The sequence below is a fragment of the Symphalangus syndactylus genome, chromosome 19 (genome assembly GCF_028878055.3).
Source record: "Symphalangus syndactylus isolate Jambi chromosome 19, NHGRI_mSymSyn1-v2.1_pri, whole genome shotgun sequence".
NCBI classification, from domain to species: domain Eukaryota; kingdom Metazoa; phylum Chordata; class Mammalia; order Primates; family Hylobatidae; genus Symphalangus; species Symphalangus syndactylus.
In genome coordinates, this window is record NC_072434.2 from 18,495,881 (window position 1) to 18,511,851 (window position 15,971).

General features: G+C 43.4%; 1 protein-coding gene and 1 pseudogene across 13 annotated transcripts in view; one reads left to right on the forward strand and one right to left on the reverse strand.

Moving 5' to 3' along the window:
- Positions 1 to 15,971, reverse strand: part of MDM4 (MDM4 regulator of p53) — a 45,832-nt gene that overhangs the window by 25,401 nt on the left and 4,460 nt on the right. For 9 of the 13 annotated variants that reach the window (XM_055234265.2, XM_063613681.1, XM_055234266.2 and 6 more), the window contains 4 exons: positions 7,083 to 7,195; positions 6,254 to 6,328; positions 1,867 to 2,000; positions 435 to 490 (listed from right to left, as the gene is read on the reverse strand). In XM_055234265.2, coding sequence (XP_055090240.1) covers positions 435 to 490; positions 1,867 to 2,000; positions 6,254 to 6,328; positions 7,083 to 7,160 — 343 coding nt within the window. In that variant the 5' untranslated portion in view covers positions 7,161 to 7,195. Of the gene's footprint in view, positions 1 to 434; positions 491 to 1,866; positions 2,001 to 4,455; positions 4,591 to 6,253; positions 6,329 to 7,082; positions 7,196 to 15,971 lie in introns of those variants that run through there. The other 4 variants (XM_055234275.2, XM_055234273.2, XM_063613683.1 and 1 more) reach the window with 3 other exon arrangements.
- On the forward strand, positions 2,993 to 3,840 carry LOC129458432 (peflin-like; annotated as a pseudogene).

A 15,971-nucleotide genomic window follows, 5' to 3' on the forward strand; every position in this document is an offset into this window, starting at 1 on the left:
GCAATGTGTGGACTTTGGATCTTAATTCAAGTAAGACAAAAATACAAGGTATTTTTGAGATAACTGGGGGAAATGATACATAAACTGGCTATGAAACAGGATTATGGAATTACATGTTAAATTTGTTATGTGTAATAATGATACTGAATGTTTGAAAAAAAAAGTCCTTATCTGCTAGATTTTTAAGTGTCTAGATGAAGCAATATGACAAAATGTTAACAGTACGTCTAGAAAGTGGAAATCCTTCTACTCTATGTTTGATTTTTCAGTAAAAAGTTAATAACATAACATTCTGTGTGACAGGTAGTATGTATTTCTCCCAGTCATGCCAAAGATAGCATTCCATTTCCACCTTCATCTTCTTTGTTTTCCCATCATTTGCCCCCTTGAACTCAAAGCTGTGATACAGACTGAAGAAATATGATGTGACATACCTGTAGTAGCAGTGGCTAAAGTGACAAGATTCTTTCTTAGCATATCATAGAGAGGGCTGTTAAAGAGAGAAGATAAAAAATTAACAACCCCAAATGCCACTATGAAGATATCAGTGGTTTGCCGTTAAATATTAAATGTATTTCTGATGTTATCTCCCAAGTCTCTCTGTAAGGCATAGAGAGGCAGAATCTTTTTCCCAGAACAGTTTTTAATTATTTAAATATTAAGATGTTAATGCCCAGGCCCCTGTGTTACTCTGCCCCCATTAAAAAACTGATTAATTTACATTTTATTTCATTAGCGAACAGTAATCCAAGTAGGGAAATCTCTTTTGGAAACTATTCCTTCCTTCCAGGAGTTAAGTTTCACATTTTAATTGGAGAGTGGGGGTGGAGGGAGTCTTTTTTTTTTTTGGAGACGGAGTTTTGCTCTTATTGCCCAGGCTGGAGTGCCATGGCACGATCTTGGCTCACTGCAATCTCTGCCTCCCAGACTCAGGCGATTCTCCTGCCTCAGCCTCCCTACTAGCTAGGATTATAGGCGCCCGCCACCACACCCAGCTAATTTTTTGTATTTTTAGTAGAGACGGGGTTTCACTATGTTGGCCAGGCTGGTCTTGAACTCCTGACCTCAGGTGATGCACCCACCTCGGCCTCCCAAAGTGCTGGAATTACAGGCGTGAGCCACCATACCCAGCTAAGGAAAGTCTTAGTGTAAGACAGAATGAGCTCAGAAGCAGCAGTCATCAAAACTATAGAGAAAGAGAGCTTCTAAATTACTAATTAGCTTTTGACTATATAAGCTAATAACTTATACCCCACGCAGCTGGAGAAAAGTAACAGGTCAGGTTAGCCCTATCGTGATTCTTACTAGGCAACCTCTAACTGCCCAGCAATTCTACATTTCTCTCATCTGCTCACTCTTCCTCTCTCCAACAACTATTTCACAAAATTCTAACCTAGTCACATCAAGCTTCCTCCTACCCAGGCCTTTACACATGGTGTTCAATCAACCTCAAACTCTCTTTCAACTGATCCCCTCTGATCAACTACTTAATTATCTTTCAGCTTTTGGCTCAAATTTCACTTCCTCAAAAGAACATTTTCTTGACCTCTAACACTCTAAATCCCACCCACTCCCTGCTTCATGTATCTCTTTTCTGTAGCACTTACCATAGTGTAGGTTTACCATGAATTAGTGTGATTATTTGACTAAGATGGGCAAGAGCATCTACTGACTCACTACTCTGTGTACTCCATAAAATCAGACTGTGTGTCGCTCATTACCATATTCTCAGTGCCTCACAGGCTACCTAATATATGTAGGCCCTTATATACTTGTTGAGTAAAGTAATAAATATTAATAACCCATAGAAATTAAGTGGCTAGGTATAAGCACCCAAAAAGATATGCAAGCCCTCACTCTTTTTACCTTGGGTCTTTCACGGAGAAGCTCTGACGTCCCAGTAGTTCTCCCAAAAGATCTCCACCACAATATACCATATGCTGCTCCTGCTGATCATAAAGTTGCTTCACCATTATGTACTGACCTAAATAGTGCATGACCTGCGTGGAATAAAATACCATGTTGTGATCTGTCCAGCTGCTACCAAAAACACAAATTCATTAGAGGAGGTAAGGTAAGTTAGTTTGCTAGAGAAAGAAATAACGTATTTACAAAACTGTCAATGTTTGTGTAAGGGGTCCTACAACAGGAAAGCCGCTCCCAACTACTAGGTCCATCTACTCATTGTCTTTCTGACAATTAACAGACCCAGACTCTTGAGCACAGAAATGAACTGATCTGACAATGAGAAAAAGCTGTGAATTTACCTAGTATCCTCTTAAAAATTTTCTCAGACGTCCAAATAAAGAAGTCTATTCTATTAGTAGAAGTAATTTGCCTGGATTATAAAAATATTTTCCCAGTCCAGGGCACATAAACAACGACTTTAGGCTTTTGATATGTGTTCACATAATAATTCTTTTTGGCAAATGAAGTACAATGTTTAATAAGAGCCATCAGCACTGTAAGTGGACAAAACATAAAATCCAAGTGTTTATCAAATAAAAATTTAGTCGGCTGAAGTGGTTCACACCTGTAATCCCAGCACTTTGGGAGGCCAAGGCGGGCAAATTGCTTGAACCCAGGAGTTTGATACCAGCCTGGGCAACATGGCAAAACCCTGTCTCTACATAACATAAAAAACTTAGCTAAGTGTGGTGAGGCACACCTGTAGTCCTAGCTACTAGGAAGGCTGAGGCGGGAGGATCACGTGAACCTGGGAAGCGGAGGTTGCAGTGAGCTGAGATACCACTACTGCACTCCAGCCTGGGTGATAGAGTAAGACCCTGGCTCTAAATAAATAAACAATAAAAATCAGGAAATTCCCTTTACGCAATAGATAGAGTCAAGGTTCATAACAGAAAGCTCATCGTGTAAACTTAGGCAACCTCTGCCGTGCTAAATGAAGGAGATGGCATAATTCATCATAACCACTATAATGATATAAAAATCCAGACTTTACCCCTTGCCTGCGTGTGATGTCAGAATCGCCATGGCCAGCTATCTGTATGGGCAGGGCTGCCCCGGAGATGCAGGACAAGCGCCAGGAACCCCTCCAGGTAGCTACTATCCTGGACCCCCACTAGTGGAGGGCAGTATAGCAGCGTGCTACCCCCTGGTGGTGGTTATGGGGGTCCTGCCCCTGGAGGGCCTTATGGACCACCAGCTGGTAGAGGGCCCTATGGACACCTCAATCCTGGGATGTTCCCCTCTGGAACTCCAGGAGGACAAAATGACGGCGCAGCTCCAGGGGGCCCCTATGGTCAGCCACCTCCAAATTCCTATGGTGCCCAGCAGACCAGGTTTTATGGACAGGGTGGCTCTCCTCCCAATATGGATGAGGCCTACTCCTGGTTCCAGTCGGTGACTCTGATTACAGTGGCTTTATCTCCATGAAGGAGGTGAAGCAGGCTCTGATCAACTGCAACTGGTCCTTGTTCAATGATGGGACCTGCCTCATGATGATAAACATGTTTGACAAGACCTAATCAGGCCACATCAATGTCTATGGCTTCTCAGCCCTGTGGAAATTCATCCAGCAGTGGAAGCAGCTCTTCCAGCAGTTATGACCGGGAAAACTCAGGCTCCATTAGCTACACAGAGCTGCAGCAAGCTCTGTCCCAAATGGGCTACCACCTGAGCCCCCAGTTCACCCAGCTACTGGTCTCTAGCTACTGCCCACGCTCTGCCAATCCTGCCAGGCAGCTTGATCGCTTCATCCAGGTGTGCACCCAGCTGCAGGTGCCGACAGAGGCCTTCTGGGAGGACACAGCTGTACAAGGCAACATTCAGCTCAGCTTCAAGGACGTCGTTACCATGACAGCTTTTCGGATGCTATGACCCAAGCCATCTGTGGACAGTGGAGCACACCAGGGACCTTTCCTGGCTTCCTAGAGTGAGAGAAGTACGTGGACCTCTCTCTTCTTTTCCTGTCCCTCTAGAAGAACATTCTCCCCTGCTTGATGCAACACTGTTCCAAAAGAGGGCTGAGAGTCTTGCATCACAGCCACCAAATAGTGAGGACCAGGGCTGCGGCCACACAGGTAGGGGACTGATGAAGGAGAGGATGAAAGCTGAATGTCCTGATGGCCATGAGCAGTTGAGTGGCACAGCCTGGCACCAGGAGCAGGAGATTCTGATCCTTGTAATGGAGTTAGTGTCCAGTCAGCTGAGCTCCACCCTGATACCAGTGGTGAGTGTTCATTGGCCTGTTACCATTAGCACCTGTGTTCCCTCACCAGGCCATCCTGTCACATGAGCCCATTTTCTCCAAAGTGGAATCTGATCAAGCATGAGAGAGACTTGCCCATGGGACCAGTGGCTTGGATTCCACCACACCCATAAATCCTTGGGTGTTAACTTCTAGCTGCCTGGGGCTGGCCCTGCTCAGACAAATCTGCTCCCCGGGCATCTTTGGCCAGGCTACTGCCTCCGCAGCTGGGATCCCTCACTTGCCTGCCACGCTCTGCTCAGCTTCGATCTCCAGGGGACAGTGGTCACCTCTCCTTGCCAATACTGTTTTTAATTCGCATTTTTTTCATTTGGGGCCAAAAGTTCAGTGAAATTGCAAGCTTCAATAAAAGGATAAAACTAAAAAAAAAAAAAAAAAAAAAAATCCAGACTTTAATAAGTTCGGGGAAAAAAAGGTCTTATGTGTCAAATTTTATACTCCAAAACGATGCGCTTAATTTAAAATTGTAAAAGTAATATAGGTATTCTAAAAAATCAGAAATGTCTCCAGATTTGTCTCCTTGAGAAGTGTAATGGTTCTGGAGTGTGGCAGTACTGATAGGTGTGAAGGTTTTAAGTTCAAAAAAAAAAAAAAACCTGATAATTTTGTTTCTTCTCTTTAGGAAGGGTTAGATATCTACCCCACCAAATGAAAGCAGTTCCGATAGATTAACATTTTAATACTGAGTCTTTTCCACTTAAAGAATACAATTTGTTTTTTAAAAAACTTCAGAAGCTAAGTAAGTTATTTAAATGCATAAGTGTTTAAAATAACTCACAGTGCTCAGAACTGAGTGTCTGACACTTTTTTTTTTTTTTTTGAGACGGAGTTTCATTCTCGTTGCCCAGGATGGAGTTCAATGGTGCAATCTTGGCTCACCGCAACCTCCGCCTCCCGGGTTCAAGCAATTCTCCTGCCTCAGCCTCCCGAGTAGCTGGGATTACAACCATGCCCAGCTAGTTTTGTATCATTAGTAGAGATAGGGTTTCTCCATGTTGGTCAGGCTGGTCTCGAACTCCTGACCTCAGGTGATCCGCCCACCTCAGCCTCGCAAAGTGCTGGGATTACAGGCATGAGCCACCATATCTGACACATTTATAATAAAAACTACTGCATTTAATTCCTGCCTCAAAATACAGCCTATAAATCAGACAGTGTCTTTTTTTTCTGAGACAGGGTCTCTCATTCTATCAACCAAGCTGGAGTGCACCTCATTGCAACCTTCACCTTCTGGGTTCAAGCGATCCTCCCACCTCAGCCTCCCAAGTAGCTGCTGGGACTAAACGAGCAGACCACGACGCCCGCCCAATTTTTGTATTTATTTTTTTTTTTTTTTAGAGACAGGGTTTCATCATGTTGCCCAGGCTGGTCTCAAAATCCTGGGTCATGCAATCCATCCACCTCAGCCTCCCAAAAAACTGGGATTACCGGCGTGAGCTATGGTGCTAGGCCCAGTGTCTTTTTAATCTTTACTTGCTCTGCATTTTAACTCTACGATGGATGAATTCATGGTTCATCTTATGTTTATCTTATAACACACTTCAAAAGAAAGGAAATATGATGTTCAACTTAACAGTCTTTAAAACAGAGTAAAAGTTGCCCCTCCGATACCTCAGGAGTAGAACTTCCTTTCTTAGGCCTGATTTCAAAACTACATATTCACTGGCTTCTATTTCTCAACTGTTCTTAAAACTGAGAATTTGGCTGGACGCGGTGGCTCATGCCTGTAATTCCAGCACTTTCGGAGGCCAAGGCGGGCAGATCACGAGGTGAGGAGACCGAGACCATCCTGGCTAACACGGTGAAACCCCATCTCTACTAAAAATACACAAAATTAGCCGGGCATGGCAGCAGGCACCTGTAATCCCAGCTACTCGGGAGGCTGAAGCAGGAGAACGGTGTGAACCCAGGAGGCGGATCCTGCAGTGACCTGAGATCCCACCACTGCACTCCAGCCTGGGCAAAAGAGGGAGACTTCATGTCAAAAAAAAAAAAAAAAGAGAATTTTATTTGATGGCTTACCTCTTTAACAGTGAACATTTCACCTTGCGCACCTGCTGCATGCAAAATCTTCAAAAGTGGCAGTTTTGGTCGTACCTGATGTAAACATAAAATAAATGTGCTATTTACATTTCAAGTAGGTTTCTGAAACTATGGAACAAGAGAACCTCTTTAAACAGCTCCCTCTGCTTTTGTTTTTTGAGGCAAGGTCTTGCTCTGTCGCCTTGGCTGGAGTGCAGTGGTATCATCACAGGTCACTGCAACCTCAACCTCCCAGACTCAACTGATCCTCCCACTTCAGCCTCCAGAGTAGCTGGGACTACAGGTGCAAATTACCCGGGTAATTTTTGTATTTTTTTGTAGAGAGGGGGTTTCACCACGTTTCCCTGGCTGGTCTCAAACCCCTGGGCTCAAGAGACCTGCCTACCTCTGCCTCCCAAAGTGCTGGGATTATAGGCATGACCCACCTCACCCAGCACAACCCCCACCTCCCCTACTTTTTTTAAAAAAGAGACAAGGTCTCACTCTCTTGCCCAGCCTGGGATGCACTGGTTGTGATCATAATTCACTGCAGCTTCGAACTCCTGGGCTCAAGTGATCATCCCACCTCAGGCTCCCAAGTAGCTAGAAGTAAAGGCACACCCCACTGCACCTAGCTAATTTTTTCTTTTAGAAATGTTTTGTAGAGACACAGGTCTCACTATGTTGCCAAGGCTGGTCTCAAACACCTGGCTTCAAGTAAGCTTCCTGCCTTGACTTCTCAAAGTGCTGGGATTACAGTCATGAGACAGTTAAACTTTTTAAAAATTTAAAAAAAAAAAAAAAACTAGAAATACCCAAAATGATTTACCTGATTGATTTGTCCAGGAGAGATCCTGCAAGCACTGTCAGATGTTGAACACTGGGCAGAGGTGGAAAATGATGTCATTTTGGCAGTGAAGAAACTGCAGTCTGTTGGTAAAACTAAATAGAAAAAAAAATTTATAAAATCTATTCTAATGTAGAGAATTCCCTATTTAGCATTCACACAAAGGCAACCAGCAGAAGTAAAAGACACATATGACACATATAATGGAGCACCCTACACAAATGCTGTATACCCTTGCTGAGGTTCTGCATATCTTCTGACTACTTTCTAGTTCTGATTTAATTAAGAGTAAGAATCATCCAAGCTTCTCTCAGGTGAAGCCTGAAACAGAAACAGTTTCAGGCATGCTCCAACCTCCAACTGATGTTAATCAGTAAACTGTTTTAGCTGAAAGTCAAATCATTATCTCCCCAATGGTTATCAGGTAGAGCACTCTCTAGATGCAGGACTGGGGATTTACCAAGGTTAAGTCACAGGTTTTACGATTCCAAGAGGACTTCTAGGAAAACCTCTACAACATGTTGGAACATGTCCTGACAAAGGACCACAGAAAACTAAGAGTCAACATTTTAAGTACCAGTTAAAACAGTTTGTAAATGTACCAACCCTGGAAAAAAACAGCGATTACAAACCTACAAAACGGGTTAAACCAAGATGGACATATATCATCAAAGAAAAGATGTAGCATGAACTGAAATACAGAGTAAAGTTCAATGAAAATCTTTCACCTACCTTTTATCCTTAAAAAAACAAAAGCTACAGAGAAGGAAGATAGATTATTTATTTATTTATTTTGAGACACAGTCTCGCTGTCCCCCAGGCTGAAGCGCAATGGCGTGATCTCGGCTCACTGCAACCTCTGCTTCCTGGGTTCAAGCGAGTCTCCTGTCTGAGTAGCTGGGATTACAGGCATGCGCCACCACGCCCAGCTCATTATTGTATTTTTAGTAGAGACGGGGTTTCACCCTGTTGGTCAGGCTGGTCTCGAACTCCTGAACTCGTGATCCGCCCACCTCAGCCTCCCAAAGTGCTGGGATTACAGGCGTGAGCCACCATGCCCGGCCGGAAAATAGATTTTTAAATAAACTTGTTTACGTTAACCTTCATTTATGGCTTTTTCTAACAAAAGGCAACAGTCAATTATTAAAACTGATGACTAGGCTGGGCACAGTGGCTCACGCCTGTAATCCCAGCACTGTGGGAGGCCAAGGCAGGCGGATCACAAGGTCAAGAGATCGAGACCATCCTGGCTAACACGGTGAAACCCCGTCTCTATTAAAAATATAAAAAATTAGCTGGGCGTGGTGGCAGGCGCCTGTAGTCCCAGCTACTCGGGAGGCTGAGGCAGGAGAATGGCATGAACCCGGGAGGTGGAATTTGCAGTGAGTCGAGATCGCGCCACTGCACTCCAGCCTGGGCGATAGAGTGAGACTCCGTCTCAAAAAATAAAAATAAAAAATAAAAAAATAAAACTGATGACTAACAAGCCACATCAGGAAAAGGGTAAATGGCGCCTAGAAAGACAATCAATAGGCCAGGTGCAGTGGCTCACACCTATAATCCTAACACTTTGGGAGACCAAGACAGGCAGATCACCTGAGGTCAGGAGTTTGAGATGCAGGATATAATAAATTCCTCTTCAAAGGTTTTAGCCTGTAAATTGTTAAGTACGAGTTCTGAGATGCTCTCCAAAAAACCAATGTATCAGTATGTTCAGTCCCCCTGTTCTTTGTTCTTCATTTAAAACTTTAGAAGTTTAACTTCCTCGTTCTCTTCGTCTCCTCGCCCCTAGTCTCAGTAAACAACCCCCTCCTAGCTTCTATCACCTGCGCCGTCCTGAGTCACTCCTGGTCACCTCCCTTGACCTGAGTCATCCTGAGTCACCTGTTCTGTAACCGTCCTTCCCGCCATACTACTCACCCAGCCACTCCAGCTCCTACCCCTGCTCTCTTTAAAATAGCCCATCAGTATTAGCTTAGACTGTGTGGTCCAACCCTAGCCAATAGGGGAACGACACAGCAGTACGGGCTACCTGCGTCAGGGATAAGAACCCCTTGCCCTCCCTTGTTCACGTGTGCTCTCATCATTGCTCCATCCGTGAGATGCACCCTTCCATAGAAGTAAAATTGCCTTGCTGAGAAAATTAAATTTATGTTTGAGTGATATTCATTTGCAGCTTCGAAAATTTATTTCTAACAGAGGCCAGACTGGGCAACAGGGCAAAACCCTGTCTCTACTAAAAATACAACGACTAGCTGGGCATGGCACGAACCTGCAGTCCCAACTACTAAGGAAGCTGAGGCATGAGAATCGCTTGAACTGGCAAGGTGGAGGTTGCAGTGAGCCAAGACTGTGCCACTGCACTCCATCCTGGGTGACAAAGCGATACCCTGTCTCAAAAAAAAAAAAAAAAAAAAAAAAAATTTTTTTTTTAGATGGAGTCTCACTCTGTTGCCCCGGCTGGAGTGCAGTGGCGCAATCTCGGCTCACTGCAAGCTCCGCCTCCTGGGTTCACGCCATTTTCCTGCCTCAGCCTCCTGAGCAGCTGGGACTACAGGTGCCCGCCACCATGCCCAGCTAATTTTTTGTATATTTAGTAGAAACGGGGTTTCACCATGTTAACCAGGATGGTCTCGATCTCCTGACCTCATGATCCGCCCACCTCGGCCTCCCAAAGTGCTGGAATTACAGGCGTGAGCCACCACGCCTGGCCAAAAAGAAATTTTTTTAGGACTATCAGCCAGGCATGCTGGCTCATGCCTGTAATCCCAGCACTTTGGGAGGCTGAGGAAAGTGGATCACCTGAGGTCAGGAGTTCAACACCAGCCTGGCCAACATGGTGAAACCCTGTCTCTACTAAAGCTACAAAAATTAGCCGGGCATGGTGGCACATGCCTGTAATCCCAGCTACTCAGGAGGCTGAGGCAGGAGAATTGCTTGAACCTGGGAGGCAGAGGTTGCAGTGAGCTGAGATCACGCCATTGCACTCCAGCCTGGGTGACAAGAGTGAAACTCCGTCTCCAAAAAAAAAAAAAAGACAATCAATAAATACACTGGCTGAAGATAACAAGATCCCTCATGCTTCTGAAAAGGCTTATAGCTGTAACCAAGTATAAATTCCTCCCTCTCCCATTACCTTACTTTGCTATAAATAAGTCAAACAGGAACAAGCACAATTTAAAATTCAGAAGTGAGCCAGGCATGGTGGCTCACACCTGTAATCCCAGCACTTTGGGATTGTACTCCCCAGCTAAGGCAGGGGGATCATGAGGTCAAGAGATCAAGACTATCCCGGCCAAAATGGTGAAACCGTCTCTACTAAAAATACAAAAATTAGCCAGGTGTGGTGGCACATGCCTATAGTCCCAGCTACTCGGGAGGCTGAGACAGGAGAATCGCCTGAACTTGGGAGGCGGAGGTTGCAGTGAGCCGAGATCGTGCCACTGCACTACAGCCTGGTGACAGAGCAAGATTCTGTTTCAAAAAAAAAAAAAAATTTTAAACCTGGCTTTCAATGGGTGGCTATTGATCTCATCACCTACTTCCTCACTCGCTTTTTTTGTGTGTGTGTGAGATGGGGTCTCACTCTGTCACTCAGGCTGGAGTGCAGTGGCACAATCACAGCTCACTGCAGCCTTTCAACCTCCTGGGCTCAAGCAGTCCTCCCACCTCAGCCTCCCAAGTAGTTGGGACTACAGGTGCATGCCACCATGCCCAGCTAATTTATTTTTTGTAGAGACAGGGTCTTGCTATGTTGCCCAGGCTGGTCTCAAATTCCTGGGCTCAAGTGATCCTCCTGCTTCAGCCTCCCAAAGTGCTGTAATCCCTGGGATTACAGGCATGGGCTACCACTCCCAGCCCACCCTCTAATTCTTATCCTTATTTTTGTCTCTGCTCAAATGACAGTTTGTCAACAAGGCCTCATATGAACACCCGTTTTTAAAACTAAAACTCCCAACCGCTTGTATTCCCTATCTCCTTCCCTGCTTTATTTTTCCCTGCCAACCTTTTTACCAACCAAAACACTACCTATTTTAATTATTTATTATGTAAAACATAAGCTACAAGTGGACAGGAATTTGTAACTGTTTATTCATACATTTCCAGTATCTAAATCTGACAACTACATACATGGTAGAGCAACATGGCAGACACAAACATTAATTACAACGTGCAGACTGTTTCCAAAAATGGCTCCCAATGAACCATGCTCCCTAACTGGCCCTATGACTTAATAAATAGAATGCAGCAGGTGATAATGTGACAATTCCAGGCCTGGCAGGCTCATGTTTTGTACTTTTGGAGGTGCTTGAAATCTGGCTACTCTACTGGAGACTATACAAAAAGGCTACAAGGAGAGGGAGATGCAGCAGCCCAGCTGAGCCCAGACTCTTAGCCATACCCTCCAAAGCACCACACATCTTCCTGCCCCAGTTGCCACTTGACTACAACAAAGCACTTACTCAACGGTCTCGAGGTGTCCTTAAAAAAAAAAGAAAACAAAACAAAGCACCACACACGTTCCAGCCTCAGCTGCACCTGACTTACAGCTGCATGACAAACCACAAAACCACCAGAACTATCCAACTCAGCCTATCATCCCACTGAATGAAAAATAAATAAAATGACTGTTTCAACTCACTAAGTTTTGGGGTGGTTTATTCCATAGCATTAGATAATTGAAACAAATGGTAAGGACTCATCAAGCCTACTATATACCAGGCATACATATAAATGCATTTAATACCAAAACAGCCCTATTATGTAGATATTATCCTTATTTTACAGATCAGGAAAGAGAAACAGAAGTTATTTGTCTAAGATCACCCAAAGAGTAAATTGTTGGAGTCAAGATTTCAAACTCAGACAAGCACTAACATCCCCATTTAGCAGCATTTTTTCCCATTAGACCTCAAGTACACAGAATTAATCATAATTCTTTCATTCAAGACATACGCTGATTATTCATCCACACATGGCCCATTTTACTTATTTTCACCTTTTTATTTTCATAATTTTTTTGAGATAGGGTATTGTTCTGTCACCCAGGCTGGAGTACAGTGGCACAAACATAGCTCATTGCCACCTCGACCTCCTGAGCTCAAGTAATCCTCCCACCTCAGTCTCCCGATTATCTGAGACTACAGGCATGCGCCACCATTCCTGGCTAATTTTTTTATTTTTTGTAGAGACAGGATTTTGCTATGTTGCCCAGGCTAGTCTCAAACTCTTGGCCCCAAGTGATTCTCTCAACGAAAGTGTTGGGATTACAGGCGTGAGCCACCACACCTGGCCTGGATTATTTTTAACGCAATAATCATCCACAAACTAAGACTCTGACGATAACCTATATTTAACCATAATATTCCCCATTCCATTTTGCTGCCTTCCTGCAATAATCATCCTGAATCCTATTGTTTTCATTTCTCTTGCTTTCCTTTTTATACATTTTACTGCATCAAAATGGATTCCCAAAAAGTATTTTTAGTTTAGTTGCTCTTATTAAAAAAAAAAAAAAGGATGTTAAATGTAATTTGGGAAATTTTGTTGCACTTAGATTAATTCCTACTGTCATGTCAAAATTCATTTTTTATAGATTTCTGTTATCGTGGTATACATACTAAAATTTACCATTTTAACCTTTTTTTTTTTTTAAATGATAGGGTCTCATTCTGTTGCCCAGGCTCACTGTAACCTCGAACTCCTAGGCTCAACTCCTCAACTCCTGCCTCAGCATCCCAAGTGGCTAGGACTACAGGTGGGCACCAGCTCACTTCAGCTAGTTTTTGTTTTGTTTTGTGTGTGGAGACAGGGTCTCACTATATTGCTCAGGCTGGTCTCGAACTACTGGCCTCAAACAATCTCCCGCCTTGGCCTCCCAAAGCCCAAAGCCCGGGGAATACAGGCGTGAACCACTGTACCCAACTCATTCTATCCATTTGTAAGTGTTCAATTCAGTGACACTAAGTATATTCCTAATGTTACACAACCATCACCACAATCCATCTCCAGAACTTCCTCATCATCCCAAACTGAAACTCTGTACTCATTAAATAGTTCCCCCATTAGCTTCCTCTCTAGCACCTGGTAACCACCATTCTACTTTCTGTCTCTACGAATTTGCCTATTCTAGGTACCTCACATAGGCAAAATTATACAATATTTGTCCTTTTTACATCTGGCTTATTTCACTTAGCAAGTTTTCAAGGTTCATCCTTGTAGCACACTTTCTTTCAGTTTTCATTTATTTTGACTTTTGTATAATATCCTTGTATGTGATATACATTTGAGTTGTTTTTAGGCTTTTACTGTTATGAACAGTGCTACAGGCTGAGTATCCCTATTGGAAATGTTTGGGACCAGAAGTGTTTCTCGTTCTGGATTTTTTCAGATTTTGAAATATTTGCATTATACTTACTAGCTGAGCATCTCTAATGCAAAAGTCCAAAACCCAAAATCCAAAATGCTCCAATGAGCATTTCCTTTGAACATCATGTCAGAGTTCAAATGAAGTTTCAGATTTTGGAGGACTTCAGATTTTCAAATTTAGGATGCTCAGTCTTATATTAACGTTCCTGTACATGGCTTAAGCAATCTCTTACTCCCTTCTATGGTTTGAATATTCCCAATGTGGCAGTATTGAGAGGTATGGCCTGTAAGAGGTAGCTAGACTTTGGGGTTCTTTTTAATCTGATTTGTCAATTTTTACCTTTAACTGGTAAGTTTAGTTCACTTAGTGTAATTGATATATATGGATCTGTTTCCATTATCTTATAATTTAACATTTTGTCTTATTCTATGTTTCTTTTTGATATGTCACTACCTTTTTAAAAACCTGTATGTCTCCCTGCTAATAAGAATTTTAGACTGGGTGTGGTGGCTCATGCTTGTAATCCCAGCACTTTGGGAGGCTGAGGCAGGCGGATCGCTTGAGTCCAGGAGTTCAAGACCACCCTGGGCAACACGGCCAAACTTCACCTCTACAAAAAATATAAAAATTAGCCCCGCATGGTGGAGCACACCTGTGGTCCCAGCTACTCAGGAGGCTGAGATGGGAGGATCACTTGAGCCTGGGGAGCTGAGGCCGCAGTGAGTCATGATTACGTCACTGCACTCCAGCCTAGGTGACAGACAAGACCCTGTCCAAAAAAAAAAGAAAAAGAAAGAAAGAAAAGGCTGGGCATGGTGGCTCACGCCTGTAATCCCAACACTTTGGGAGGCCAAGGTGGGCAGATCTCAAGATCAGGAGTTCAAAACCAGCCTGGTCAGCATGGTGAAACCCCATCTCTACTAAAAAAAAAAAATACAAAAAATTAGCTGAGCATGGTGGCGTGCGCCTGTAATCTCAGCTACTCGGGAGACTGAGGCAAGAGAATTGCTTGAACCTGTGAGGTGGAGGGTGCAGTGAGCCGAGATCATGCCATTGCACTCCAGCCTGGGCGACAGAGCAAGACTCCGTCTCAAAAGAAAAAAAGAACTTTAGCATAATATAATATGGACATTAAACTCTTAGATATGTTTTTTGTCTTTTCTTTTTTTTTTTTTTTTTTTTGCCTTAGCCTTTAAAACAATAAACAAGACCAAGGAATCAGATAATCTTTACTTCATGTATCTATTGTAACGGTTCTCAGGTTTGAGTTTCTCACTACTTCATCCGGCACTGTTCTCAGTGCAGGTCTTTTGTGTACAAAGTTCCAAGACCTCATATACCTAAGAATATTTTTATCATTCCCTCCTATTTATGTGGTTGACTATAGAATTTTAGTTTGCCTTTTAATACTGTGAAAACACTTGCTTCTTGCATTCAGTGATGCTGTTGAAAACTCTGAAGTCAATTCAGTTTTGCTCCTTTGTATGTGATCTTTTCTGAGGCCCCTACAAATTTTATTTTGCTTTGATATTCTTAAATTTGACTATAATGTGTCCAAGAGTGAGTTTCCTTATCTCTCATCCTTAGCACTGTGAGACCTTTGAATCTGAGGTATTTCATCTTTTTATTATAAAGGAGTTACTCCATTATTTCTTCAAACACTTCCTCTTTATTTTTCTCGAAGATTTATATTACTCAGATGTCAGTACCTCTATACCTAATCTTTTTTTTTTTTTTGAGACGGAGTCTCGCTGTGTCGCCTAGGCTGGAGTGCAGTGGCGCGATCTCGGCTCACCGCAGGCTCCGACCCCCAGGGTTCATGCCATTCTTCTGCCTCAGCCTCCCGCGTAGCTGGGACTACAGGTGCCCGCCACCTCGGCCAGCTAATTTTTTGTATTTTTAGTAGAGACGGGGTTTCACCGTGTTAGCCAGGATGGTCTCGATCTCCTGACCTGGTGATCTGCCCGCCTCGGCCTCCCAAAGTGCTGGGATTACAGGCGTGAGCCACCGCGCCAGGCCTGAAATGGTAGTTCTTTCTTATCTCTTAGTTTTTTGTTTATATTTTTCTCTTTCATTTTTCTAGATTTTCTCCTTCTAGAATTCTAATTCATTCCTCAATTGTATCCATTCTGTTATTTATTCCATCTGTGATTCCATTACATTACAGATGGAATAAACAACACAATGGATACAGATGTTTTGAGACAGGGTCTCACTCTGTCGCCCAGGCTGGACTGCAATGCTGTGATCATGGCTTACTGCAACCTCAACCTCCCCAGCTCAAGCAAGCCTCCCACCTTAGCCTCTGGAGTAGCTGGGACTAAAGGCATGTACCACCTAATCCAGCTAGTTTTTTTTATGTTCCCCAGGCTAGTCTTAAATTCCGAGCTAAAGCAATCCTTCTCAGCCTCCCAAAGTGCTGGGATTACAGGCATGAGCCACCATGCCGGGCCAATGTTTTTTATTTCAACCACTGTATTTTTCTTTTTTTTTTTTTTTTT